The 12,301-nt window shown below is 48.7% G+C and overlaps 1 protein-coding gene across 2 annotated transcripts in view; it reads left to right on the forward strand.

The window, feature by feature from the left end:
• Positions 1-2,108: 2,108 nt before the first annotated feature.
• Positions 2,109-12,301, forward strand: part of RYK (receptor like tyrosine kinase) — a 52,639-nt gene continuing 42,446 nt past the window's right edge. For both annotated transcript variants that reach the window (XM_050328051.1, XM_050328052.1), the window contains exon 1: positions 2,109-2,398. In XM_050328051.1, the coding sequence (XP_050184008.1) occupies positions 2,131-2,398 (268 nt within the window). In that variant the 5' untranslated portion in view covers positions 2,109-2,130. The remainder of the gene's footprint in view (positions 2,399-12,301) is intronic.

Below are 12,301 nucleotides of genomic sequence, written 5' to 3' on the forward strand. Positions count from 1 at the left end.
CCACTTCCCTAGCTGTTCGGAACAGAGGCTTTTGTGTTTCAGGGGAAAGGCGGACATCTTGAAAAAGAGGGCTTGCGCCAAACTGCCACAGAAATCCTTACTTTTGAAATTCTGCATAGCAGAGGATTTCGGGAAAAGGTCAGGAATGTTTGTATAGGAGATTCAAAGTCTCACGCTGGAATTTAATGTTGTTTTCATCATTGGGCTTGATTATTCTTGCATTCTTTTAAAATATATCAGCTGTGAGGCAGCCCTGCTGCTGGCATTCCATACTGTAAGAGAACAGGAGATGTGTTTACAGTTTAGATTTTACTTCAGGATCATGACAGGCAAAATGGCTTGGCTGGGGTTGAAATCGCCATCCTCTGTGGACCAAAGGCTCTTTGGTACAGTGAAATGAAACACTGCTGCTTCTTAGCTTTGACAGTACTGTAAGATAAAAAAGTAGATTAAAATGTTAAATAGAACATTGGTATGTTTTATATACTTATAAAATGTGTATCTAAAATACTTTTTTTTTTTCGTTTTAAAATTATTACCAAAAAAGGACATCTTCTTCAACTAAAATGCTGGTATTCTAGCAGGATTTCCATTTGGGAAGCCTTTTGAGCAGTGTGTTGGGTTCTGGGTAGCAGGGGGCTACAAGGGTGGCTTTGAGAAGCTGCTGGAAGCTTCCCCTGTGTCCAATGCAGACAATGCCAGCTGGCTCTAAAGTGGACTTCTCATTATCCTATTGATCTCATTGGTAATAAATTTCATACATTTCCCCAAACTGGGTCTGTTTTGCCCATGACGGTAATAGCTGAGTGATCTCCCTGTCCTTAGCTCGACTCATAAGCCCTTCATTACATTTTCTCTCCCCTGTCTGGCTGAGGAGGGCTCTGGTGGGCATCAGGTGTCCTACCAGAATTGACCCACCACAATCACTTATTCCAGGATTATCTTTTCTGGGATGTTTTGGCAGAGCATTTCCAGCCACATGGGTCTGACCCCCCTGGCCCATCATGGATGGATGGCCAGGGCAGGCTGTGGTGGATGGCCAGGGCAGGCTGTGGGGCTGGGAGGGTTCAGGATGGAGCAGTGACAGTCAAGGGGGAACGTAGGGACATGTAGGGGGGCTCAGGAGGAGTATAAGGCAATTCGGTGGCAGCCTGGGGTGCAGCACCCACTCTTGCCAGCCTTCCATTGGGATGGGGTCAGAGACCATGAGGGACCTGGAAAAGGCCCTTGGAGTGCTGGTAACAGAGGCTGGTCACAAGCCCAGGTGCACCTATGTGGGCAAAGAGGCCTAGAGCTGTGTCACAACCAGTGTGGGTGCAGGCCCAGGGCAGGGATAGTCCCCCTGTGCTGGCACTGCTGAGGCATCTCCAGTGCTGTGTCCAGTTCTGGACCCTTCAGTTCAGGAAGGGCTTTGAGGGGCTAGAGCATGTGCAGGGAAGGGAACGGAGCTGGGAAGGGGTTGGAGCAGCAGGAGCGGCTGAGGGAGCTGGGGGGGGGCTCAGCCTGGAGAAAAGGAGGCTCAGGGGGGACCTTCTGACTCTGCAACTCCCTGACAGGAGGGCGCAGCTGGGGGGGGGTAGGGGGGTCGAGCTCTGCTCCCAAGGAACAAGGGACAGGAGAGGGAATGGTCTCCAGCTGTGCCAGAGTAAGATCAAGTGGGACATCAGGAAGAATTTCTTCCTGGAAAGAGTGGTCAGGCATTGGTAGGGGCTACTCCGGGAGGTGGTGGAGTCCCCATCCCTGGAGGTGTCCGAGGGAGGACTGGACGTGGCACTCAGTGCTCTGGGCTGGATGACAAAGTGGGAATCGGGCGCAAGTTGGACTCGATGACCTCAGAGATTCATTCCGATCTCAGTGGCTCTGTGACTGGCAGGAACCGCAGGACCTTCCTCCTCCTCTTCCTCCCGGCCCCGGGCAGGATGCGGGAAGAGGCGGGAAGAGCCGTGAGGGGATCCCGCCCTCCCCGCGCTGAGGGGGCGCCGGCGGCGGTGGCGGGAGCGGCGCGTGCGCGGGGCGGGGCCTGGCGGCGGCCGCGCCGTGTGAGGGTCCGGCGGGGGTCCTGCCCGCGTCCCCCGCGTCCCCCGGCCCTCCCTCCTTCCCCTCCCTCCGTCCCTCCGTCCCCGCCGAGCGATGGGGCCGCGGTGCCGGGAGCCCGGCGGGGGGCGGCGGGGCCGGCCCCGTGAGGCGGTGGGGGAGGCGGGCGCGGGGCCGTGGCGGTGCCGGTGGGTGCGGGGCCCGCGCCGCCATCTCCTCCGCCTGTTGCTACCGCCGCTGCTGCTTCTGCTGCTGCTGCCCGTCCAGGGCCAGCCCGGCCTGCACGCCCCGGACTGGCCCCCCGGTGGCCCCGGGCCCAGCCTCAGCATCTACCTGAGCGAGGAGGAGGTGCGGCAGCTGATCGGTGAGTGCGGCCGGGGGCTCCGCGGGCTGAGGTGTTGGGCAGGGTCCGGGCGCTCAGCCGGGGCTGAGAGGCTTCTGTGGGGTTGGGGTGGAAGTTTTTAGAGGCTTTAGGATGGGAGGCTGTGAGGATGGTGGGGTTCAGCAGGAGGAGGGGAGGGTGGCTGTGGGGTCCGTGAGGCAGTGGGGTTGTCTGTGGGGCTAGTTGGAGGGAGGCAGGTTTGGGATGCAGGGGAGGATGGAGAGTGCTGCGAGCGTGGATGAGGGACCTGGCGCTCAGGAGAGGATGGGGGGCCGCGGGCTGTGGTGGGGATGGGTGAATCCAGGGATCTGCGTAGGTCCTGTAGGATTGGCTGTGAGCGGGGATGAAGGACCTGGGCTCAGGAGAGAATGGGGGGCTATGGGAGTGGGGTGGGGTTGGTGGGGGCCAGCAGGATGGGGGTGGCTGTGGGGGTCCGGGAGGCAATGGTGGGGGTCAGCAAGACCGGGGAGATGGCTTAGGAGAGGATGGGGAGCTGTGGGACTGTGGTGGGGATGGGTGATTCCAGGGGCCTGCATGGGTTTTGTAGGACTGGGGGAGCAGGGGGCCGTCGGGAGAATGGAGGAGTTGGAGGGCTCGGGAAGGAGACTCTGTGCTGGTCAGGGCTTCACCCTGAGGGTGAGGGGCTCCTTCGGTTGGAACATCCCGTGGGAGCAGAGTAAGCCTTGGGAGAGGTGAGCTCGGGTCCGGGATTTTATTAGCCAGGCGAGTGACATGCAGAGGACAGAGAGGAGACCTGGCAATAATTGGGTGCATGTGTGAAAGGAATCTTAATTTCTAGGCAGGCTAACATTGCTGCGCAGGGACTTGGAGGCAGTTCCTGAAGTCCCCCATCTGACCTGCTGTGGAAGGCTTTTGCAGGAGTTCTGTGCTTGAAGAACCTGTCTTAAACAAAGATTTGTTTTCTGTAGGCTTTGGCTTGCTCAGGCTCTTGTTTAGAGTTAGTGGCTGTTGGTGTCCCCAGTGATTTGTTTTTCCCAAGTGCCCTTTATCTCTGCAGGCTGGAAAACTAGCAGTGCAAGACTTTATTTGTGTCAAATGGACAAAATAAAAATATCTCCAGTTAATTTGCACCCTGTGAGCACATAACTGACCCAAGTCAGGGGATCTGGGGAGTGAAGAGCGCTGTAAACACTTTTCCCGCAGGGTGATCAGTGTCCAGCTGTCGTCATTTTTACAGGACCTGTGCTTTTTGCTGTCAGGTGCTTCTTTACAGATAGAGGATGAAAATGTCAGGCTTTCTGGTTAGCTGGGATTCTAAACAGGTAGTTAATCTTGAAAGTACTGACTGGTAAGGTTTGAGCTATCCTAAGCCCAGTGCCTGAAATCTGCGTGGTCTGGATTTGTTCAGGTTTCCTTGGCCCACTACAGTAATTATGCATCTTGAAGTAGCAGCTGAGCAGGGAGCATCTGCTGTTATTATTTTTTAAGTGAAATTTCATCCTGTAACCTCCCTTATAGGTGTCTGTTGTTAATGTGGCTGAAGGCACTTATTGCTCAACTTCTGTGGCTGGTTTATGTCATTTTAAGTATCTGACACAAGTGATCTGTTTTGCTTCTGTGACCCGAGAGACTTGGATAAATTGGAGTCTAATGTAGAGATAAACTGGCACTTCTTTCAGTTAGTGGGGTCAGATCATTAAAAATCTGTTGCAAACTAAACTTCCAGGAACTAAATTGTGTTGTTGGCACGAGCAGATTTAAATTTAGGAGTATCCTTTACGTTTGCTGTTGTAGGTGAGGTGAAGTTTAGTGAGACATCTAGAACAGGCAGTTAAATCAGCAGGACCTTTATATATTGCTCTGGCAGAAGAAAATCCAAAGGAACAGACAGTTTTGTTCCAGTTCTCCACACTTCAAAAAGCAAACCCAGCCATTTGATATGTTCCATTTTGTAGTATGTGATTGGGACTTAATACAACAATCAAGTTCATGATGTAAGGGCTTGTAGTGATGTGTGAACTTGCAAAGAGTAGGGAGGGGATTCAGCTTCTGGAACTTCCCCGGGAAAGGCTGTGGTTCAGCAGATGTTGAGCTAGTCAGTCACGGGGGATAGGAAGATGTGAAGCGAAGTGTTAACTTCAGTGAAGCTGTTAATAGAAACTGGATTCTTTCAGCTTTTGTCTCTAAACAAACTCCATCTCTGCTACTGTCTTGCTGTGGCTGAACAAAAACTCTCAGGACTTTCTGTTAGTGCTCATAAGCCCAAATGTTACATGGAGTTACTGCAGCCTGTGGTGTGTTCAGGCTTCTTAATATCATCCCTGTACATCTTCAGGGACTTGCTGCAGATTATTTATGGCTGCTGTTCTTTGTGGCATGGAGGCAGGACAGATACTGTGATTTATAGTGAAAACTGCCTGCTCCTTTCCTGTATGCTTAATGCCAGATTTCCACTGTTGGGCTGCGGGATTCTGGCCACGTGTCTGCCTTAGGAGGAATTGTTTTGAACTTCAGAACTTTATGTAGAGGAAAACTAGAGGAAACTGGCTTGTCTTGTTGTGTGATGTGGATTTTTGTTTCAAAACGCTGCAGAGTTCTCAGGGTGAAGGTAGGACTTGCTATCTGGCAGGCAGATGGTGTCTCCGACAGAAATATCTCTTGCCCTTCCCATGGAAAATGTTCCCAGCCATCCAGACTATAAGACTTTGGGAAAAGGAATCTCTGGTTTCCACACAGTTGAATGTGTCAGATTCCGCTCGCACCATGCAGGTTTCGGCGATAGATGGGATAAAGGTGGAAGGAGAGAGGAGTTAGTTGAGGGGACTTGGTTGAGACAACTCCAGCATGGTAGCAGGAGTCAGAGGTGTCTGGGTGAGAGCAGGGATGGGGTACAGGGCCAGGGAGAATTGAGAAGGAGGAAGAAAAGTGCTGTGAAGAGACACCCAGAGCACCACAACCTTTTTAGGGGTGTCAGTGAAGTCTCTCGGCACTGTGATCTGTAGCTTTTTGGAGCTGGTTCACAGAGCTGAAGTAAGTATTGTTACTTTTCTGGAGTGACTAACTGCAGGTGTGATAACACCACTTGATCTGTTCCCTTTTCTAGTGACTGCCCTGGGATGCTGAACATGCAGAGCCAGTGGTGTGAAGTTAGTGATGAGTTATTCAGCAGAAAGTCTCTACTTGATTTAGTGACTTCCATTCCAATTTTCCCATGAAATCAGAATGTGATTTGCCTCATGTTGAAATGCTCCATTGTTCTGCTTTTCACAGGATCCTGGGATGAAAAGGCCTGCATATCCCTGCTTTGCAGGCAGTGAGGTTCAGAGATTAAGGTAGAAAATATCCAGTATTGTTGGATAGCTAGCTTTCATAATTAAGGATTGGGTCTGGTCTGTTTAAAGCACACGTTGTTATTTGGCACTTGGAGCATTCCTGGTGTATCTCTTAGACCTTCACTGTGAGTTCCCAGCAGTTCTGCAGCTCAGCTTCACAGGAGACCTCAGGTTCTACCCTCTGATTACAAGGACCAGTATCAATAGCTGCCTTTGAAAACTTGGCTTAAACAGCTCTCGTGGCACTGCAGGTGGTTCTTTTGCAGCATTCATGGCAGGAACAAGGTGCTTAAACAGCAAAGACAATCCTTTCTGCCCTTGCAGGGTGTTTTTTTTTTGGAGACTGCATGGCTTTCAACTGTGAACTTGGTCTTTGGATAGCCCTCCTTGTCACATGGCTCTGAGCCATGTGGAGCCAGGTCTGACCTGAGTGTTAACTGAGACTTTAGTCCCATGAGGGGAAGATACTGCATTATCATGTAACTAAGGGTTATCACAGTGGATATGTACAGGGGGGCTAAATTAGAATTGCAGGGGTCAGAAGTCCTACAATGTTTGCATTGAGTTTCCAAATTTAGTATTCTCTGGCCTGGTTTCTTCTGAGTAATCACTGAATGCTGTCTGCTGTTGCTTTTATATTTGCACTTGCTTAATTGCAGAGTTAGATTAATTTGACACTGATGTCAGTTTTGTGTTCTAGAATTTCATTAGAAGCTGCTGTGCAGCTTACCAAAATGAGTTGTCTGGGTGTAAGATGCAAAACTGATGCAAAATTATTACAACAGCGTGTTGGTTGTGTTTTAAATTGTGCTGCTGACTCACAGGAGGGTTGAGGTTGGCAGAGACCTCTGGAGGTCATCTGATCCCACCTCCTGCCCAGGCAGGACCACCCAGAGCTGGTTGTCCAGCACCACATCAAGAAGCTTTTGGACATCTCTGAGTATGGAGACTCCACCACCTCTGTGGGCAACCTGTGTCAGTGCTTGGTTACCCTTGGTAGATCAGTTTTTCCTGATGTTCACACAGACCCTCCTGTGTTTCGGTTCGTGCTCATTGCCTCTGGTCCTGTCACTGGACTCCAGTGGGCAGAGCCTGTCTCCATCTTCTTTGCACATACCTTCAGATACTTACTTATGTTGCTGAGATCCCCCTGAGCCAGCTGTTCTTCAGGCTGAACAGCTCCAGCTTTCTCAGCCTCTCCTAATAGGAGAGGTTCTCCAGTCCCTTTAATCCTCTTTGCACCCTTCCCGGGATCTGCTCCAGTAACTCCTTGACTCTTGTGTTGGGGAACCCAGTGCTCCAGGGGTGACTGAGCAGAGCCCTGGGAAATTATAGGCCACATGCAATTTTGTATGTTAGAAATGGAGTCTAAACATCGTCTTACTGCAGCAGATGATCTTAATTAAAGATGTCTTCGTTTTATACTGTGACAGAACTTTTTTGATGGCACTGTTTCGGGGAGTTGGCCTTAGGAGTTCATGTCAAAAGTGCTTTATGGTACTTGCACTGAGGCTATAGTGACTGTAAATCCTATTGTTCCCTTGTTGCCTGGTTGTTATAAAAGGGAGCTGAAAGTATGTATTCCTTGTGATTCTTGAAAAGCTTCAGGGCCTTGTTAAAATCCTCCTTAGGCCTGTCTTGGGTACCATCGCAATCTGGAGCACCAGTGAGCCAGTGTTGTGCTCTGAGTGCTGCTGTTGTTAGCAGCACCCAAGATCATTTTCCATGGGGCAATGGGTAATTCACAGGTCCTGGAAAAAATACAGCCAAGAGCCTCTGTGGTTGCAGGAGGTTGAAGGAGGTGTCCTGCAAGGAGCAGATATTTGACTACCCCCGAGGTGTGGAACCAAGTGCCTATGTGATACATGACCTAGAACTCAGAATGTGTTTCTGCTGTGTGTGTATTCTTAAGTCTTCATTTTCTAGCTTGTAAGTGCTTGACTCTGAAGAACAGAAGCTTTTTGCATGCTATATGGAAAAATAAGTTTGGTGTCACTGTGGTCCACATACCTGTCTTTGCAGGAGTACAAAAGCCTACCTGGTAATGCTTCATGGTACCATTCAAAAGGGACTTAAAATGGAGATTTATGTAGGTGCACACCTGGATGGGAAGGGTATAAAACTAATCCTGACAGACACCATGCTCTGAAACAAAATTGAACTGCTGAAACTATTCTGATCTATCCCAGTGACAGAAAGTGCTGTTTTTAGGATAATGGTTCTTTTACCTCTCCCAGTAAAGCCCTTTGTCCTGATGACAGTCTGTGATGAGTGTGCAGTAGCTGGTGTTTTGGGTGATGTGATCCAGCCTGCTCTGGAGCAGGGGAGGCTGAGGCAGGCGGATGCTCAGGGGTGCAGCAGCAGCAGGTCAGGACAAGTTCCCTGTGGAGCTGAGCAGGCTGTGCTCATTATGGAGCCTCTCCGTGCTACCTGTCTGTCTGATTTACAGAGCACCACGACTCGTGTCCGTATTGAGGCTTATGAGAACAAGATGCATTTGGGGTTCCTCTGCCCCTTTCCATTCTTTTACCTCCCTTTTAGTTTGCAAAGTTCAAATAACTTGTGGAGAGCTGTTACTTTGAAGATATGTGCAGTCATCTGTACTCACTGCAGTATTTGTAATGCTTGCAGACCTGCAGCGGATTACACTTCAGGAAGCTTGAAATAACCTGTGGAAGGCCATTGGGAGTGACTCCAATGGAGGCAGGCCCTGGCCTGGGTCAGGATTGCTTTGAAATCATAATCTGTGTGATGCCATTAGGAGGGAAGTTCAGGAATTAAACTTCAGTCCTTGCCCGTGCTGATCTTCCCAACATTGCTGAGATGGGGGGTTGATCCTGCTTTAGCACACCAGCTGATGCTTTGGGATTTAAATTGCTAGGGGCTCCATTGAATCCTGCCTGGAGAAGGCTATTTCCTTATGCAAACTCGTGTTTGGGAGGGATTGCTGAGGCAGCTCTGTCTGCGCTCAGCCCTGGGAGGGAACAGCCATTTCAGCTCCCCAGAGGCCAAGGGCTGCCTAGTGATAAATGTTTGTGGCTCTTGGAACATTTATGTGTCAGGGACTTGGAAGAAACCCGACCTCTGGGACTGAAGGCTGGTCTGATTGGAGGGGGAAATTCCCAAACCTGCATTCCTCGCTGCTTTGACTTTACACCTGCGTTGGGTTTGGCCACATCCTATTTATCACGGTTGATTGTTTGGCCTCTTGGAATACTGCTCTGTTTCTCCCTCCAGGGCATGGACAGAATGGGAACAGAAAGGGAGAGGAGATGGAGGCACAACTCCCTGCACGCACGAGAAAAGCCAGCAGGAAGGACTCAGGATACTGGGAAGAAGGCAGGGGACCACAACTGCTCCTCAACACCACCTGGGTAGAGGGAAATACAGGATATAGGGTTTATGTTCATGAAAAGTCCCATTTTTCTGAGAGTGGGAGCTGTGGAGGCAGCTGTGCTGTACCGTCTGGGTACTTCAAAGGATGAAGCATTTGGGGAAGCCTTGTGTTTTTCTCCTTCCCTTGTGCTATTCAGAGCTGTGTTTGGATACTGGAAGAACTGAATTAATGAGACAGATTACAAATGTGTTGATTCATATTTGTGCTGAGCTCCAGCAAAATGGCTTGATGACTAATTCCTACCTGAAACTATCCAGACTGGAATATCATGGAGGCTCCCACTTCCCTCAGAGTGGGAGGGTGTTCAGTTAGAGTTACTCCTCTGTACCTTGGTGTGCAGAGTTTGAGTGGCACTCGAGCCAGAGCTCTCAGCTGGGAGAGCCAAGTACAGGGTGAAGTGCATTTAACGAGTTGTGCCTGATGAATGGATATTTTTTTTCTCCCTTTTTTCCCTTGGAATGGCAGCAGCACCAGCAAGCTCCCATGTGGGAATGAATGCTAACACTCTGTGCTGACGCCTCGTGGGGCACAAAGGCGCTGTGGCAGAGGCTTCAAACGCATTATTCCTCTTCCATCGCCACCTTTGTCCTTCTTCCAAGCGGATAACTCACATATTTGCACTGGCTTGTCCGGAGATCTGGGAGCAGAAGCAGCAGCATGAAACTAATGTGATGCTTTAGAATTTCACTGCCACTTACTGGGTGTTGAATAGCTGTAATTAAATTAACCAGTGTATTGATTTCAGCACACTGCTTGGAAAGGAGCAGAGCAGGAACACAGGCATGGGAGCTGCTACTCCAGGGGCTTGAAAAGCTGCAGGATATGTCAGCAACACCAGTGGAGCTGAGCTGGCTGATAAACTAAAGATGGTGATCCTCTCCAAACTACTTGGGCCTTTATGAAGTTGGTTGAAGGCTTTGTAGAGTAATTTCTATTAAAAGAAAAACACACTAAGCCGTGTGGGTGTAGAGGTGGCCACAGGAGCAAACAGACATGATGTAGTTTGTGTGGAGCTTGGTTTTGGGTTAAACACTCTGTGTCACTGGGATGGAAGTGTTCAAAACATCTCAGAAGAGGTAGAAGGTCCATTATCCCTGCAGCACAGAACTGGGAGCATGAGTTCCAAGGCTGAGAGATCTGAAGCACCTAGGGTGTGTCTATCTTTTCTAATAAATTTTTAATTTACTTGTACTCGTTTGGGTCCTGGTTACTGCAATAACCCTGACCCTTGGCAGGGACACTGTTCTGAAGATCTTGCCTGCAGGGATATCATGTGGGAATCAGCATGTGGGAGCATTACTGTAACTAAATGAAATAAAAATAAAATGGCAGAACTTCTGTGGGCAGGTGACACTAAAATACCTCAAACACAGGTTACTCTTGAGCCCAAATGAAATTGACAGACCTGTGTTAGGTGGTGGAGTTCTGGCTGGGAAGTTACAGCCCCTTCTAAACCTTTGTGACACTACTGAGCATTTGATGGGAAGTTCTATTTTGAGGTTTGTGCTCTTGGGCAGCTGCACTTCATGAGGATGGAGCCCTTTGGTTTTCTCTTCTCAGTGCTTGCTTTCATTCTGTCTCAAAAGGAGCATCAAACTTCATGTTCCAGTAATGATGAGAGTTGCCATTACTGTTGAGGTAAATTTCTATTTCATAAATACACCTGACTATTCTGTGTGCTAAGAATAAAGTTATTCTATTTTTTCATCAGAGTTAGTTTTATTTTTTAATACTGAAGTTCCCTTTCAGTCTCCCCCAACCCTGCACCTGGGCTGTTCCTATTCCCACCTGTCCCATTTCCCTTTGTCCTCTCTGTAGGTCACTGCCACTAATTTTCCTCTACCTTCAAGTACCTGTTTTGTGCATCTCTCCTGCATCTTTCCTTTGGAATTAGCCCTTCACGTAACTCACGTGTACCATCCTGGCTATTTAATAGCAAAGTGGCTGCTGGTTTTGGTGGAAGCTTATTTGTTGGTTTTTTTCCTTGAGATGGGCAAATTTCATTTAGAAAGATGTTCTCAGGACAGAGTTCACTTGTGTTCTGCTTTGAGGTGAGATATGTGGTGTTGCTTTGGGTTTTTTTTCCCCTCTAAGGTGAGTGTCATCTTTTAACTTTCCACGGTGGTCTTTATATCCCACTTTTTTTCTGTAGATAAAGGAGAGAAGAACAAGCAGGCAGGTGGTTGAAATGTTATTGTTGCTGCTGCTCAGAGACAAATAAAGGGTAAGCAGATGGGTCCTAGGAACAATAAATGTCTTTTTAGAATGGATTGAGTTAAATATTGCTTTTACTTCAGCAAGTGACATCTCCTGAGGGAGCTTCTTCCTGTGGAAGGGAAGAAGTCCTCTTTGACTTTCCAAAAGGCCTTTGAGTGGGAAAAATCCCATTTGCCTGTGGTGTTGAACTTGCAAATTTTATTTAACAGCATCAATAAAGTGTGTTGGGGAAGATCTGTCTGTGAAGATTCACAAGGACTTAATGAGAGATTTCAGCTCTGGGTTTTTCTCTCTTTGCTAGATGCTGGGAAGCTTCCTGCTAAGATTTCCTCCTGGGGAGTCCTGTTTGCTTTTCAAGGATGCATTAATGCATTAATTACCTTGACGTTCTGATGAGTGTTTCCTCCAAAGGAAAGCCTTGCACATTATTTTGCATCTCCAGCTCAGGGAAAGTTAACTCTTCACAGGTAACAGCCGCAGTCCACATGCCCTCTTGCTGCTGCTCTTTGGAGTCGTGGAGCTGGCAGAGCTGTGAGTGTTGCTGGATTTGTACTGATTATTTGTCTTTCAACTCAACACTGGGCATCCTTTGACTGTCCCTGGCACCTGTGTTAGGGGACTGAAAAGCTGTTTCTTCATCACCTTCATGTTGCTGAAAGTTTAACTTTATTTCAGCCCCCCCACCCCCCTGTGATATTTTTCATCAGTCATCTTTTCCACAGGCTCCTGGCTGTAAGGTGTTTAAAAACAAGTATTTCAGCCCAAATTCCTGACCAACAGCTATAGCTGGCAGCCTGTAGCTTTGTGGAAAACCTAAGTAAAAATGCAAGTGGAAGGCTGTGATCTGTGGCTGATTTTATGAAAGCAAAGTACACTTCGTTGTTACGCACAAATGGGATGTATAAAGTTTTTGTTGTGTCTCTGTATTCAGATGCTTAGTACTGCATTCCCAATTGTCTGCTCTTTTCTGAACTAAAC

Source organism: Myiozetetes cayanensis, unplaced genomic scaffold (genome assembly GCF_022539395.1).
Source record: "Myiozetetes cayanensis isolate MyiCay16 unplaced genomic scaffold, myiCay2020 scf36, whole genome shotgun sequence".
NCBI classification, from domain to species: domain Eukaryota; kingdom Metazoa; phylum Chordata; class Aves; order Passeriformes; family Tyrannidae; genus Myiozetetes; species Myiozetetes cayanensis.